Below are 16,278 nucleotides of genomic sequence, written 5' to 3'. Positions count from 1 at the left end.
GTCCTAAACTTGTAGATCATTACTGTGGTTCGATTTCATCCGGAGAGAACCACTCTTCACACCTCCTGTTCCCCCTCCACACAGCCCTCCCAAACCCTCCTCTCCTCCGTCCACCTCGAGCACTCACCGCCGTCCGCTAATATGATTCACTCAGAGGTCGCTCAGAGCGGGGCAAACAAACAACGTTTTCCAAATGGGCGATGTGGAGGCCGTGGCGGCGAGCTCTCTCGCCACTCCAGGATTTGTGCCTCTAATCCCTTCCACATTTTAACGAGGAGGAGTTTCAGCAGGTGCTGTGCACCTTGAGTTTAGCCAGAGTCTTAGCTGAGAACCCAATCCCAGAGAGTCTGTGCTGAGCATGCACTTTCGAGCCACAATGTCAAATCAACCCCGTCGGAAAACAAATCATTTTTATCTATTTTCTTAAAGAGTAAAAAAGTGGAGACTTGACAAAAAAGCCTAAATCCTCAACAAGATCCCACTGATTGCTGTGTATTATCAAAACATAGCAAGACTTTTCTGAATCCCCATCTCAAGTCTGCATGTTGGCTATGGTCTCTAAGGATTCAGCCTTTGACACAAAAGTAATTAGTCACCACGAACACCCAACGTGCCTACAACTTAAGTTTCAGCAGAAACAGCGTGGCACCTGCACTGCCAAGTCAGTGACTAAGTCAAGGTGACAAATGACACAAATTAGCTCCGTTGTCCAGTAGTTGTTAATCAGAGTCCATTGTGTACAGGTCGTTTCGTCTCAAGTTGGTCAAGGCTAGTCTTTTAATGGTGTGTGTCTCTTTAACCAGGTCTCCAGTAACCCTGGCCGGTGGTTGTCTCGCACACATTACAAACTAATAAAGTCTCAACACGTCAACAGCTTTCGTGGATTGTGTGAACGCTCCCCCTCCAATGTTTCTGCCATGTTTACCATCTGTTTCCTTAGAAACCAACAGATACTGTAGTTCTAGTCAAAATAACAAGGGGGGCATAGGGGTTTGGAAGATTGACACAGAAAAGTCAATTGTGTTCTGATCAGATATGCATTTGCAATAATGTGTGTCGTAAGTTCTCTATTGCGTGGGCCTCGATGTTCACCCCTTCCCTCCTCTGCCATGGTACAGTGGGGATATTGGCAGATATGTGGGAGGTCTTTGTGATAGTAAAGAGCCTGTATCTTCGATCTATAAGAGGTATGCAGCCTTCGCTTCAGGGAAGAACAGTATCAAGTCAAACCAATCGACTATTTATGGCTTATTTCCGAAGCGAAGAAACGAGAAGAGGAGTAGTAGTAGTAGTAGTAGTAGTAGTGTCTTTCCTCTGGCACCTCAGAGTTTTCATGGCTCGACGCTGTGTGTTTGAAAATTGCAGCTGATGGCGTGAATTCTATAGTTGTCAAAGTTTGATTGTGTTATACATAGGTAGAATCAATAGTTCTACATCACATTGTTCTTGCGGGTCGTGGTTTTATGATGCAGATTATCAGTAGGTGAATAATGCATGAAGGTTGTGCCCTTTTTATTGATAGGGCTTCAGGTAGAAGCCCACTGATTATGGAAATTATTATAAAGTTGACTTTGTCCAACATGGCACCCAAAGCAATTTCCATTCCTCTTTCATGGTGTGAAAGGTTGTCTTTCTCACCTCTTGCCGCTCTCAGCTAGTGCAGAGCTAAAACACACACTGGGCTCAGTACCACATTCCCAAACTCACTACGCTTATTCCACCCTTCCCCTGGTTGATTCCGGAAGTCTTTTCTGTATGGCCAGTCCTCATCTCTCGTATCCTATCCAACTTCTATGACAGGGTAAGTGGATCACTCCTGTGGTCGTCTTCCTGAGCTTCAGAGAAGCTTGATTGGACACATTCCTCCTCTTGCCCCCTAGCCTCTCCAACAAACATACATACACACACACAGGCACACACACACACACCTGAACCTGATGCCTAAGCATCCAGGTGGGAGGGATGGTGGTGGTGGGGGGGGATTAAGAGTTGAAGATAAATGGAAGCCCTGTTTCTTTCATCATTTGGGAATTCTTTGATTTGTTCAATTTAGCCAGGAAATAATGAGCTGTTTTTCCACGGCTGCGGGACAGTCACACAACGGTCCCTCCTTTTGACAAAAGAAAAGAGCTGAAGTACTCCCCCCTCTCTCTCAGTACTCGCTTTCAAGTGCCCGTCTTCGATCAGTCATTGCCTTATTAAATTGCTAAACTGAAGATAATGGCTGATAATTGTAGCCCGGTACCTGGGACTCTCCATCTGTGATTCCCGGAGGCGAGGCGGAGTGCAGGAGACGTCTGAGGCTGCGTCTCATTACCGTAGTGCTGCGATGAAAGGGACTACTTTCACTGAGTACACTTATTACCATTAAAACCAAATCACTTCACTCACTCGAGCTCTCCTCCTCAGAACCCCGTCAGGAAGACTTTCCTGGTAGACCCCAGGAAATGGGGTCATTTTTAATTTTCGCATTCATATTGGTGACTTTTCACAGCAGGTTAGGAGAATTAGATTATGGTTAGGAAGGTTAGGGTAGCTGAAATGCTCTCCTACCTGCTACGAAAAGTATTTTCAGGGAGTCCCTTCATATTGTGCTACAGTCTACCAGTGGCAATACTCACAGACACAAGCTGATGCAGACGTGCATACTAACACAGATAGACAGTCTCAAAACACACACTCTCCTATTAAAAGGAGCCAAGGCTGTGATGTGCAGAAGGCTCCGAGGAGGGGGTAAAAAGTAGAGTGATTTACTGGGACTTTTTCAATTTGTAAAACACTAACCTCGGGCTGCGGCTGTAGCTAGTTCCTTCTCTGTCGCTAGACACTGTTGCTGACTGTGACTGTGGGGAGCACCAGTTTATGGGACGTGACCCTGCAACAAATCATGTTCCAAAGCAGAGGCGGTGGCGGGCGGCACACCCCTGTGCCACCGCGAACCGCCTCGCTCCTTTACCCCCCCCCCCCCCCCCCATCACCGGCCCATCCAATTTAAGGAGGCGCCATCTCAAGCAGAGATGCCCATTTGGAAATTACACCGTCCCAAAAATGAGACTCGCTCCGCAAGCTACTGGGCTGGTGTGGCTCTGGTTATGAAGCCAAGGTGACAGAGATAGCGGGGAAATAAGCCATAAATTGATACAGGGCATACATTTATATTTTAATTAATACAGACAGGAGATAGTCCAGCATCACCTGATTCAGAGAGTTTCATTCTCCTCCGGTACTCATTATTTCAGGCCATAATTGTCTTTGCGGCAGGGCCAGCCAGCGAAATTGAACAGCCCTACTGCTAGCAAGCTCCATTTAACCAGCCGACAGTGGCTCGACTGGACTCACAAACTGGAAAATCAGACTAATATAATGCTGCTCACAATCCCCAATAACAAGACAGGGTACATGGAGGGACAATCCCCAATAACAAGACAGGGTACATGGAGGGACAATCCCCAATAACAAGACAGGGTACATGGAGGGACAAGCTGAAGTAGACTGGAGAGTTTATTTAATTACCAGGTCTTGTTTCAGACTGAACATTTTTTTTATTTTACAGGTGACAGAATAAAAAATAAATAAATTAAGACAAAAACAAACAAAAAAACGCTCTTCCACATGAGAAGAATGACATTATTTTTGGAAAGTGGGCCAGAAATATGCAAAGCCACTGACTTTCTACAACAAACAGATTCTGTTTAAAAGGTGTGTGGGTAAAAACACTGTCTGAAACAGGCCAGAAATCTTTATTACGATAAATTCCATTACAATTGTGCCTTATCAACATCCTACGAAGTGGATCTTAACATTGTTTAAAGGTGACACTGCCTGTCAATCTCAGACGGGAGCAGAATGAAAGATAGCAGGTCTGGATCAGTAGGGTAAACAGACATGGGAGAAAGGTGTAAGGTAAGGGAAAGGACGGCCTCTTCCTCTCTGCCAGCCAGACCACAGACTCATTACCATGCATTGTGGAGTTAGGATGGGAGTCAGGATTGCGCTAGCACTGTTCTAGTCGGTCAATGATAGAGAACATTCTATTGGAATTTCCCTATTGGAATTTCCCTTTTGAAAAATACTGAATCCTAAAAGGAAGAACACCTCTTCCTTTCCATGGTGTGACAGAAATGAATCACCATATTCACATACCAATCTCACAAGTGGCCAGAATAAAATAATTCATCAGGCCATGTGATTGCATGGCAAGGGTTACAGAACGGGAACATCTACCCCTAGCCCACTGCCGCTCATGCTTCTCTTGCACTCCGTGCCCACTCCTATTTTCCCCTGACACAGCCCAACGCCAAGGTCCAGATCAAATCAAGACAGAACCCCCCCCCAAACCCAATCCCACATTACAGGACCTATGCTGACAGAGAGAGGTTTCCTGTCGGGGTGGGGGCCTGGGCTGGGACCAGCAGCTGAGGGGACGGGACATTGGCTGCTCAGTGCAGTTGTGTAGAAGAGGGCTCTGTAGTTTATTCGTGAGGGAAGGGTTGGGGTGGTGGTGTGTGTGTAGGATTTGTCTAAAGCGTTGACATAGAGGTCTAGTCTGAGAGCCTGTCGTACAACACAAACTCAAAAAGCCTTTGGAAAGTACACAAAAAAGTGGAAGGACAATAATGTGTGTGTGAGTGAGAGAGACTTCCTGACTTTGACAAAAATGTGTCCGCCACAGCGGCACAGTTTGCAACTGGCAGCCAAGAGAGAAAGAGTGTGTCATAATGACCTTATACACCATAGGCAGTGATGCGCGACAAGGGGAGGGCAGGGAGGGGGGAGAGATGGTCCCGGTTGGGTCCTCGTAGGCATTATCTGTGTTTGTTTGCGTGGAATTAGTGGGCTAGGTTTTAATTACGGCCATGTGTGCACTGATAGGTGGCTTTGTAATCACAGTCGGTCCCCATGGCAGCAGTGTGAAATAAGCTAGACACACACCCCCCACCACCACCCCCCAGTGACTGACTGACTGGCGGAGGGATCGTGTTCAAAGGCCTGACATGATTGGCTGCTCTCACTCATGTGGCCAACACCGATAAGCCTCTAACACAGAAATGAACCCGCCGGTTCGGAAGCATCCAGTGTAGCGATGCTCCGTTTTTATATAAATGATACTCGGTTGTTCAGCTGCCAAACGAGACGCCTGGTTCCAGAAACTGACAGACGCTCAAAGAAACCTCAGACGGATGGTCTGGCAGCGCGTCTTCAAAGGAAACTTTCAAAACCTGGCCATCCTCAGGTCTGTTCAAAAACACCGATCATCGCTTCTGCAAACGAGCTCACCGATTCCTTAATTTAGTCAATCAATCTCTTCTCCCTTCAATTAAACAATCCAATTTAGTTGAGTGAACGGATGAGCCACATTGTTGACCAGTCCTAAGACCCATCTTCAGATGAATTTGGGGATGAGTTCTTTGATGACTACATGGATGAAGGCCATGATGACCCATGAGATGATCTGAGCCTGGTTGGCTGGATATCTAAATCATGCCTCGGTAGGTACAGCAGCCTGTGGTGATGACATCACCAAAAGGGGGCCTTGCTCTGGATCCAGCTTTTCCATGCAGGGGGGCACTGGAGCATGTGCCCATCATGCACCGCAGCCCGGCTCCAACCAATCACCGCAATGAGCCGAGGGTAGCAATCAGAACCAGACCATAGGGATGAACAAGGGCAATTCGTAACCTTGCTATGCTAACCTCCACATAACAATTAAGCACAAAGCTTTTAAACAAACATGTCTCTATATACATGTGTAAACAATGGCATTGGTTAGGTAACAGTTCCTCTACCAATGGTATTAGATTGTGGTATACCAGTTTAAGCCATCAAACTAGCCTACCCTATTTAAACCATGCTGGAACTAAAGTCTGAGCTAAAACTATGAAGGAACTTGCTGAAGTCAAGTCACGTACTCTAATTCCACTGTGGCTTCTTGTAACAGCACCCACTGTATGAAGTACTCTGCTTCAGGTACTAATTGATGAGACAGATGGGAAACAAATAGAATCCGTCGCCTCTGTGTTGGATCAAAATAACAAGGTCATTAGGATTCAACTGGTTATACTAGGCCTGACCAGAACAAAACAACAGTATGTTTTCCTGCCATAGCCACAGTCTCCCCTACCCCCCAAATTAGAGTGATAAAGGGGACATAAGCATGACAGCTGCCTGAAATCTGTTTTGAGCCATCGGCGTGGCGATCAGTGTTAATCACAGAGGGGCAGGTAAACCGATAAACAACCCAGTGTGTGTGTGTGTGTGTGTGTGTGTGTGTGTGTGTGTGTGTGTGTGTGTGTGTGTGTGTGTGTGTGTGTGTACACGGGGCGTGAGCAGGCAGCTCTATCTGAACGCCGAGCAAGGGCTGTGCTGTGTGCCTTGACCCGTCTGTAATGTAATAAAGTTGTCTTTATTCACTTGCTGGTCCCAATTACTCCCCCTCGCCCCCGCCATGGGGATCATGTCAGCTCCCCAGGGGATGCGCCGGTCCCCCTCTACCCCCTCTCCTCCCACTGCTCTGCATAATGCAGCACTGAAACCTTGCCAAGGGACACGATACCCGTCGTCTCTGCAAACATTGTCTGAGCAATTAGCCGCCGTTCCCGGTGCGTCAGGGGGTTAGCGAGACTGCTGGGAATTCATTTGGGCTGGCAGAGAGGGCAGTAACAAGGCTTTTAGAACAGTCAGACAGATCACTGTGATAGAGTTCAGAGGTCAGGCTAAACGTGACACACAGCAGCAGGTAGTGAAGTCATGCTGTAGCCCACAGTTGTGGATCGTTCAACCGTCTGAACAAACTTCAGACAAACCTGAAAAGCAGGAGTGACGTATACAGTACCATGATTGGATTGGATATCCAAGGCCTTTAAATACAGTAATGCACTGGTTTAATTTCAGCCCTGTAGCAAAAGGCTTGGCGCAATATGTTGCATCTACACTGGTGAGTAGCTGTCCAATGAATGATCCCACAGACAGATTGCAGCTCCAAAACATTGGCGGTCATTACTGACATGAAGGAGGCTGGGGTCCAGCGTTTCCTTCCAAAGACGGACTTTGTTTATTAGACACCATTTGATTCAAATCCTAACATCTAGGGTGGTGGATACAAACAAGGGCTCTAGTTTCAGTTTCAGAGCAAAGAGGCGGCGGACGCGTCAGACTGTCTTACTGAGTCTGGGCCTTGCATATGCAGTACAGAGGAGAGATTGTGCAAGCAACAGAACCAGCCATTCGCAGAGGTAGGCAGCCATATTATTTCAGTCACCGCTTTTGAAGGTGTACTGCTGTGTCTGATATACGCAATACTGCATGGAAGGAATGTGGTTGTGAGGTCGCTTTGACGCGTAACAACTTGAATTGTCGATCACATGAAAGCAGGTCTCTGTGAATAGATGAACTGGGAGCAGCTGTGTCTGCCCTGATAACAAACAAGCCATATTTAAAATATCAATAACCGGAGCACCACGCAGACTCTGGTCGCCCCCTCGAATAATAACCATTCATAAATCATGTCTACTGGCCAGGCAGTGTGCATTTAAAAACGGTCTGTCTCACTGTCGCCTTTCACCCTCTACTGTAATTAAGGGACAGTTCTGGTTGGAGCCAATCAATCTGTGGTGCGAGCCAGGATACTCTGTCGTGGTCGCCTTGGCAGCTCCCATTTCTGCAGCGAGTGTGACTGATAAGGGTCGTATCCCGCAGGCCTCGGATGGTGGAACCCAAAGCAGATCATTGTGTATTCAGCAGTAAACACATTTTCATATTTATTCTCTGTCCCTCTTTACATGTATTGATGCCAGTGTGATGCACAGTTGAGTGCAGCGAATGCTATTTATATGGGTTAACATTGAAGGTCGAACCGTTACAGTGGTGAGAGGAAAAGGACTAATCTGAATATGTTAAACTAAATCCATGTAAGGCCATGTGTGGTATTAAAATAGAGTTAACCGAGATTACCGTGGAAAATCATTATTAAGAGACTGTGTCTGTTTTAGCACTAAGTGAAAATACTCAAGCCACATCAGAAAAGTACAGTACTTGTTTCTGATGTGACTATAAGCCTAAGAGCATCAACCGAAAAAATAATAACACAAAAAGCCTGGAAAGAATGGCAAATATTCTTTTCCACATTTAATTTGAGGTAGTGTGTTTATTGACAGTCCGCCCACAGTCAGAGCCAGTAATACCCTGCCAAAGCCCAGGCCTCTTTTCTGCTGAAAGGAGTGGTTCTTTTCTCTGTCGCAGCGCAGGAAAAAGGTATTAAACACAGATTATTGTTTTTCATGGGCTTAGCCGGGGAAACATGCTCCTTGCAATTAAATTGTCGTAGTAGCAGAATTGGGGAGTTGTGTAGCGAGGGGGAAAAACTAAAACAAACAATAGCTTCTTAGATCTGTCACTGCCAACCAATCACAGAGAGAGTCTCGACAGACTCAGATTGGATATTTGCTGACCTGGACAGTTCATATCAGGTCATGAACATGGAGAGAAGAGAGGCAGGATTGGGTCTAGAATGAGAAACATTAAAACATTTATCAATCGAAACCTTGCCCAGGTCAATATACATCTGGATTTGATATATATATTATAAAGTCCTGTTGGAGCTGGCTGCAATAACAACGGTTCAAATAGGCCTACATACCATACAGCCTAGGTAAAAGCAATACATTTCAAAACAAAAAAGGGGAGTTGTTTAGAAATACACTGAACAAAAATAAAACGCAACAATTTCAAAGAATTTACTGAGTTACAGTTCATAAAGGAAATCAGTCAGTAGAAATAAAAGAATTTGACTGGGAATACAGATATGGACCTGTTGGTCACAGATACCTTTAAAAAAAAAGGTAGGGGAGTGGATCAGAACCAGGCATTGGGTGTTTCTCAATATGCATACTACCATGCTCCACATTCATGCTCCAAGTGCATTCTCCGAGGACGTTCTCTTGAGCACGTTCTTGTGAGGACGAGAGTGTGGAGAACGCATAAAACATTATATTTGAGAAGCAGTCGCACTCCCCCTACTGAATTACCTCACGCTGCATCTCCCCATTCACTGACCCTTCTTCCAGCCAGGACAATGACAAGAGACAAAACAATATATACACAAAGAAAACATTTTACTTCACAATTATCAGCTAGATATGTGTGATGATAATTATTCATGGTTAGCTAGCTAGCCAGCCAGTTAAGCCTATTGACTTACTATCTACTTACCCATTCACTGAACCTTCCTTCTTCTAGCCAGGACAATGGCAATAGATGAAACAAGATATACACAAAGCAAACATTTATGTTAATAGTAATAACGTAGCTAACCAGATAGTATAACAGGCAACAATGACCTAAAATCAATGTTATCCACGGTAGATGTCAATTCTTCGTAAGTAGCTAACTAACATTTATTTGTGGCCAAGTTTAGCTAACCAGTTAATTAACACAACATGCATTTATTAAAAGGTTTCAAACTAAAATATTGTAGTCAGGCAACATATGAGATGTGAATAGGCAACATTTAATTCCGAAGTCGGAGTGTATTTTCTCTCGCTTCAGTCTTTGACTTCAAGAAAATGTGAGTAATTTTTTATGTGGTTGCATCATGATCCTTTGAATACTTTCCATTGAAGCTTGCATCGATGCGTGCTTCAAAATAAATTATGTACACAAACGGAGTACGCATTCAAGTGCCCTCCCTGCGCCGTTTTGCATACTTTGAGTTGGACTCATACGCCGACCCTGCCGTGCTCCAATTTGCGTGCTCAGCGCACGGTAGTATCCAGTTTGTGAAACACCCAGTATCAGGTGTGACCACCATTTGCCTCATGCAGCACAACATATCTCCTTCATATTGAGTTGATCAGGCTGTTGATTGTGGCCAGTGGAATGTTTTCTCACACCTCATCAATTGCTGTGCAAAGTTGCTGGGTATTGGCAGGAACTGGAACACGCGTTAGTACTTTGATTCAGAGCATCCCAAACATGCTCAATGGGTGACATGTCTGGTGAGTATGCAGGCCATGAAAGAACTGGGACATTTTCAGCTTCCAGGAATTGTGTACAGATACTTGCGATATGAGGTCTTGCATTATCATGCTGAAACATGAGGGGATGGTGGCGGACGAATAGCACGGCAATGGGCCTCAGGATCTCATTACGGTAACTCTGTGCATTCAAATTGCCATCGATAAAATGCAATTGTATTTGTTGTCCGTAGCTTATGCCTGCCCATACCTTAACCCCACCGCCACAATGGGGCACTCTGTTCGCAATGTTGACATCAGCAAACGCTCGCCCACACAACACCATACACGCTGTCTGCCATCTGCCCGGTACAGTTGAAAACGGGATTAATCTGTGAAGAGCACACTTCTCCAGCATGCCAGCATGCCAGTGGCCATCGAAGGTGAGCATTTGTGAGGATAACAAGCATGCAGATGAGCTTCCCTGAGATGTTTTTTTGGACCGTTTGTGCAAACCCCCAGTTTCAGCAACTGTCCAAGGTTGCTGGTCGCAGAAGATCCCGCAGGTGAAGAAGCCGGGTGTGGAGGTCCCAGTCTGACGTGCTTACACGTGGTCTGCGGTTGTGAGGCCAGTTGGACGTACTGTCAAATTATTATTATTATTTTTTTTAAATGTCAGGTGGCTTATGGTAGAGAAATGAACATTAAATTCTCAGGCAACAGCTCTGGTGGACATTCCTGCATTTCCGCATGCCAACTGCACAAACCCTCAAAATTTGACATCTGTGGCTTGAGCTGCACCTGTGTTATGATCGTGCGGTTTAATCAGCTTCTTGATATGCAACACCTGTCAGGTGGACTGATTATCTTGGCAAAGGAGAAATTCTCACTCACAGGGATGTAAACAAATGTGTGCACAACATTTTTGAGAAAGAAGCTGTTTATGCATATGGACAAATTCTGTTATCTTTCACTTTACATGTTGCGTTTATTTTTGTTCAGTATATATACATACACATATATATATATATATATACATACATACATACATATATATACACACACATATATATATACACACACATATATATATACACACACATATACACACACACACATATATATACACACACACACATATATATATACACACACACATATATATATATACACACACACACACACATATATATATATACACATACATATATATATACACACACACACATATATATATATATATATACACATATATACACACACATATATATATATACACACACATATATACACACACACACACACACACACACACACACACACACACACACACACACACACACACACACACACACACACACATACATACATACATACACACACATACACACACTATGAGTGGGCAAAACACACATGTATATATAAATAAACACAATATTATTGACATTCATCTCAGAACCAAAAAGTTAACAGTACTTGAGGTGTGCGAGGAAAGAGAGAGTGCAAATTGCACACAGCACTGAGGCAATTACCTTATTTGTGCAAACTATGAACATTATCTGGGTTTCGAAAGGGGGGAGGGAGAGAGCAAGAGTAGAGCGAAAGAAAGAACAAAAACATCACATGCTCCCACACACTGAAGGAAGAAGTAACTCAGTACAGTAAACCCAGATCTGATAGGCCAGCTAGGTCAGCAGTTACATGGGTCATTCACTTTTAACCTTCTTTCCACGGTGGCGCTCGCATTACACAAAGCTGGAATAACACGCTAGTCACAGCAGTAAAATAGGATTCTTTCATTAGAGCAGAACAGCACGGTCATCTGACTTAGCCCTACTGCGCTCACAGGTTAACGTTTCCACAGTACAGCCAACTTTACTGGGGGTTTGGATACACCGGGAGTCTGTTTGCTGACAGTGAGATCTCTCTGCGTTCGACTGTTGATGGATGAGGAGAGTAGTGGCGTGCGATAATCCCATTTCAGAATGAGTTCCCTCCGTCACGCTGCAAAGCGATACTTGTTGGTGTAATGCATGATGGGACTGTTACGGAAGGGATGTGTGAACGTCTGTGTTTTGCCCACTCACGGTTTGCCTCTCACCCAGACAGAGAGCCTATTATTCACCAGCTTATGTTTCCCTAGATATGGGGGGCTGTACCTGAATATGGGTCCATCATTTACACGTCATCTAAAAAGGCGCGCCAGCAAATGCAGAGGTGGTTTGTCCATTAGTGAAGCCACTTTCCTCTCCTTTGGTCTTAAATATATATTTTTTTACTAAGGCTGGTTCTTTTCGTGGACACCAAGGAACATTTGATTTGATTTTACAGACGTGTTTACAACGTGGCCATCAGAAGGTTAAATGAGGAGAAAACTTAACGGTATCTCGCCACTTCTGTACTCCATCTGAAACAAACAGTAACGTTTTGCCGAAGATGAATTGCCAACAGAGACGTAATGGGTTCAGAATTGCGTTATCTACACGGGAGACAGTCGGACACTCTCCGGGGCTACTTGACCACATTACAACCTTGTATTGAAGAGCTCCGAGTCAATTCCATCTCCATCCTTTTGTTAATGGAGGAAGTCCGAAGTCGAGCATTTGGATTTACCACGCCATTAGCGCTGGTTGGATCTCAGAGAGACGCAGCAGGATAGATAAACCCTAAAAGCAACAAAGTGGGACTATTCAAAGGCTGGACTGGTGGCTGGTGGGTTTACACCTGTTATGGCAGTAGGTGGGAAATGATTTCAAGCCTCAGAAAGACAGCAGGTCTGGTAACCAGATACAGCCAACAGACTGGGAGATCGGGAGGTCCAGTCAGTGAGTTCTGAGACTGACTCTGACGGCTGTGTTGATGGGTTTGAGCTCTTGTTGGGCACTCTTCAAACGCCTCAGAGCCATAGGTCAGGATGATTGAGATACTAACATGACATGTATAACCTCTGTTCTATTGTGTCCAGTCAGTGTGTCCCTCTGACATGTTATAAGACACCCTAGGGTGTAGCTACACCCACTTACAACCCTTTCCCTACATCTCAGCAGGTGGCTATATTGGGCCATCAGGGTCAGAGGTCATTCTGACCTAGCTTTCATGTCAGGCCAGTGGCCATTGTGTCCTTCTTGCCCTCAAGTGCCTTTCCCGAGACCTCGCTGTGCTTGGCCCACTTCCTCAAACAGGGGTCATAAGACTTCTTATGGCTCTTAATTAGCACTAACTCCCAGAGCAGAGAACACAGCCACCCCCCTGTCCTCTCCTGGATGGAAGGCAGACAGGATATAAATAGAATTGCTTCTATGAGCAAGACATAACGTAATGTGGCCTGGTGGAAACATTTGGATATAGAACTTAGCTGTAAGATGAGGGAATATATAGTCGTACTATTACGACAGGCCACTCCTTAATCATACACGGATATGTAATACTGACTGGCACAGGCCCAACTGACGTAACCTGTTATACATAGAGAGAGATGTATATAAATGTCAACAGTTGTCAGTTGCGCTCAAATTAGCTTTGAGCATTTACCATACCAAAAAACATTCACACGTTCGCATGACATCGCCCTAACAGGCCGCTGACAACAATGCAGCGTGAGGTGAGTAACATTTTTTTTTTTAAAGGTAGAAGCTTGATTTATTGCTCTCCGCAGCACCTACATACTCCGGTGTATAAATCACAGCAAAGGATATTGAGAGAAGGCAATAACAGGGGGGGGGGGGGGGGGGGGGGGGGGGGCAGCTGCAATCAGAGAGAAGCAGCTCCTGAGAGAAAACAATATGATGCTAATGCGGCGGCCTCTGGACCGCCACAACCAGAGTTCCGTCGCCGTAGCGGGCGTCAATGAAAAAGGTCCTGGAGCCAGAGCCTGACTGTATGTCACAGCCCTCTGCCGAGCCACGCTTTAAACTTCCGCCGCCTCCCCATTGTAGCCACATAAATCACCCTTCCAATGGCAAAGTAAACACCTCCCCGTCTTCCCTGGCTCTGTCAGGTCATTTCTCAGACAGAGAGGGCATTGGACGATGGACGTGGAGTAGGTGGGAAAGAGATGAAATTAGCAAATGTCCAGGTAATTAATTCTAGCCTGGCTGTCAGTTGGCAAGCTGGATGAGAGCAGAGAAAGTGAGAGCGAAGAGATGCGGCTTTCATGCGAATTGGGCCTCTGATTTATCAGATTTAAGAGGGAAAACAGGTGTCCATTTGTCCAAAGACGTCACCTTTGTTATCGAGTGACTGAGTGGCCTCCTCTTCATCCTCAGTCAATTATCAAAGGGTGCTAGTCGATTCCCTTTGTGGCAATTACTCTTCCGTTTGAAATTGAGGAAGCGATCAATGCTGTGCCGGGGGAGCTCATTGTACAGCAAATGAAAGAGGCATTGAACATTTCTTAAATGTATTTCTATGTCATTGTGGAGGAGATTCAATTCATGTGAAATAATTAAGAATCTCTGACAAGCGGTTCTTGATTTTTTCTTTCTTTCAGAAATGGCAACTAAAACATGATGTACGAAAGAGCATTTTAATTCTATTTTATCTATGAAATAGGCTCTGACAATAGCCCTACAAAATCAAACATTAAATTGTTGGAGATTTCAAGCCACAGCTACATACGGACAAACTGCACAACAAAAACTGTGTTCAGGAAATTCATCAGATTAAAAAGGAAGCCGTTTGTTAACCCTGTATATGAAAAAATATATATAATAATTACCCTGGACATCATTCATCTCTAGTGTAGCTAAATCTTCCTCTGGCAACTATTGGGCTAGATTTTAATCAATAACCAGCACTAACCGGCCTGCAGAGGCATTGTAAACACATCATTCCTCCGTGAATACCATAGATGAATCCACACTGGCTGTGCCGTCGTAGACCGTTTCATCCTGTGCTCATTCTATCCACAGAAACCTCTGCTCACACAGAAGAGCCACTGTCTTGTAGACCTCATTAGAAAGGTCAAAGCGGGTGCCATCACTAAGCGATTTCTCAACGTTGGCACAACATTTCACTGCGACTATTGCTGCCCCATTGGAGTGAGGTGATGAGTTGCGGGCCCAACGAAGGGAGAGTAATGACGTTGAATACAGCCCATTGCTGAGCAGAGCGTAAATCTGCCACGTTTCGTTTAAGAGAGTAAACATTCAAAAGGAACCACCTTATCTGTAGAAGAGATCACAGTCATACCCAGTGGGGGGTATTTTCTCTTTGGGAGACGTTCCCTGATAATACAATAAGAGCAAATGCTTAGTGAGTGGGTTATTGGGTTCTCTGTTTTTCAGGGGCTTTCTGTTTGGATGGGGAGGGGGAGGGGTGAGAAAGAGGAAGAGGATGAAGACTGACCTGTGGGCATCCAGGGGTTGGGCGATGGCCTCTCCATGGTGTTAGCCTGCTCCCATTCAAAGTCATCGTCCTTACCCTGGCTGTAGCCGCATGCCGTGTAGGGCCCCTCAAAGTTACAGTCACCTGAGGAAAACAACAAAATAGGATTTAGGACCAGTGCTGGAGTAACACAACACATTCAATAAGGCATACTGTGTAGTTCATGTAAGAGTGGGACAGAGGGAGAGAAATAGAAAAATTCAACAATGGCAGAAAGAGAGAAAATACAAGGAAGCAAATTATAGAATAGAACTCCTGTAGCTTTGTCTGCAGTAATACATACACTATACATCTAAACGTATGTGGACACCCCTTCAAATTAGCGGATTCGACTATTTCAGACATTGGCATTAGAATGGTCTTACTGAAGAGCTCAGTGACTTTCAACGTGGCACCGTCATAGGATGCCACCTTTCCAACAAGTCAGTTCATCAAATTTCTGCAATGCTAGAGCTACCCCGGTCAAATGTAAGTGCTGTTAGTGTGAAGTGGAAACGTCTAGGAGCAACAACGGCTCAGCTGTGAAGTGGTAGGCCACAGAAGCTCACAGAATTGGACTGCCGAGTGCGGAGCGTGTAAAAATAGTCCTCGGTTGCAACACTCACTACAGAGTTCCAAACTGCCTTTGGAAGCAACGTCAGCACAATAACTGTTAAAAAAAATATATATATATAATTACAAAATAATAATAATAAAAATAATATATTTTATTAAATAAAAAATAAAATCGGGAGCTTCGTGAAATGGGTTTCCATGGCGGAGCAGCCACACACAAGCCTAAGATCACCACGCGCAATGCCAAGCGTCGGCTGTAGTGGTGTAAAGGTCGCTGCCATAGAACTCTGGAGCAGTGGAAACGCGTTCTCTGGAGTGATGAATCACACTTCACCATCTGGCAGTCTGATGGACTAATCTGGGTTTGGCGGATGCCAGGAGAACGCTA

At 45.0% G+C, this 16,278-nt stretch overlaps 1 protein-coding gene across 8 annotated transcripts in view; it reads right to left on the bottom strand.

Annotated features, from left to right (window-relative positions):
• LOC106590348 (protein tyrosine phosphatase receptor type Ma) overlaps nt 1-16,278 on the bottom strand; it is a 306,057-nt gene that overhangs the window by 233,996 nt on the left and 55,783 nt on the right. For all 8 annotated transcript variants that reach the window (XM_045710833.2, XM_045710836.2, XM_045710841.2 and 5 more), the window contains exon 2: nt 15,297-15,419. In XM_045710833.2, the coding sequence (XP_045566789.1) occupies nt 15,297-15,419 (123 nt within the window). The remainder of the gene's footprint in view (nt 1-15,296; nt 15,420-16,278) is intronic.

This window comes from Salmo salar, chromosome 29, assembly GCF_965601325.2.
Source record: "Salmo salar chromosome 29, fSalSal1, whole genome shotgun sequence".
Taxonomy (NCBI): domain Eukaryota; kingdom Metazoa; phylum Chordata; class Actinopteri; order Salmoniformes; family Salmonidae; genus Salmo; species Salmo salar.
The sequence above is the reverse complement of the archived record's forward strand: the minus strand, read 5'-3'. Positions and strand labels throughout refer to the sequence as shown.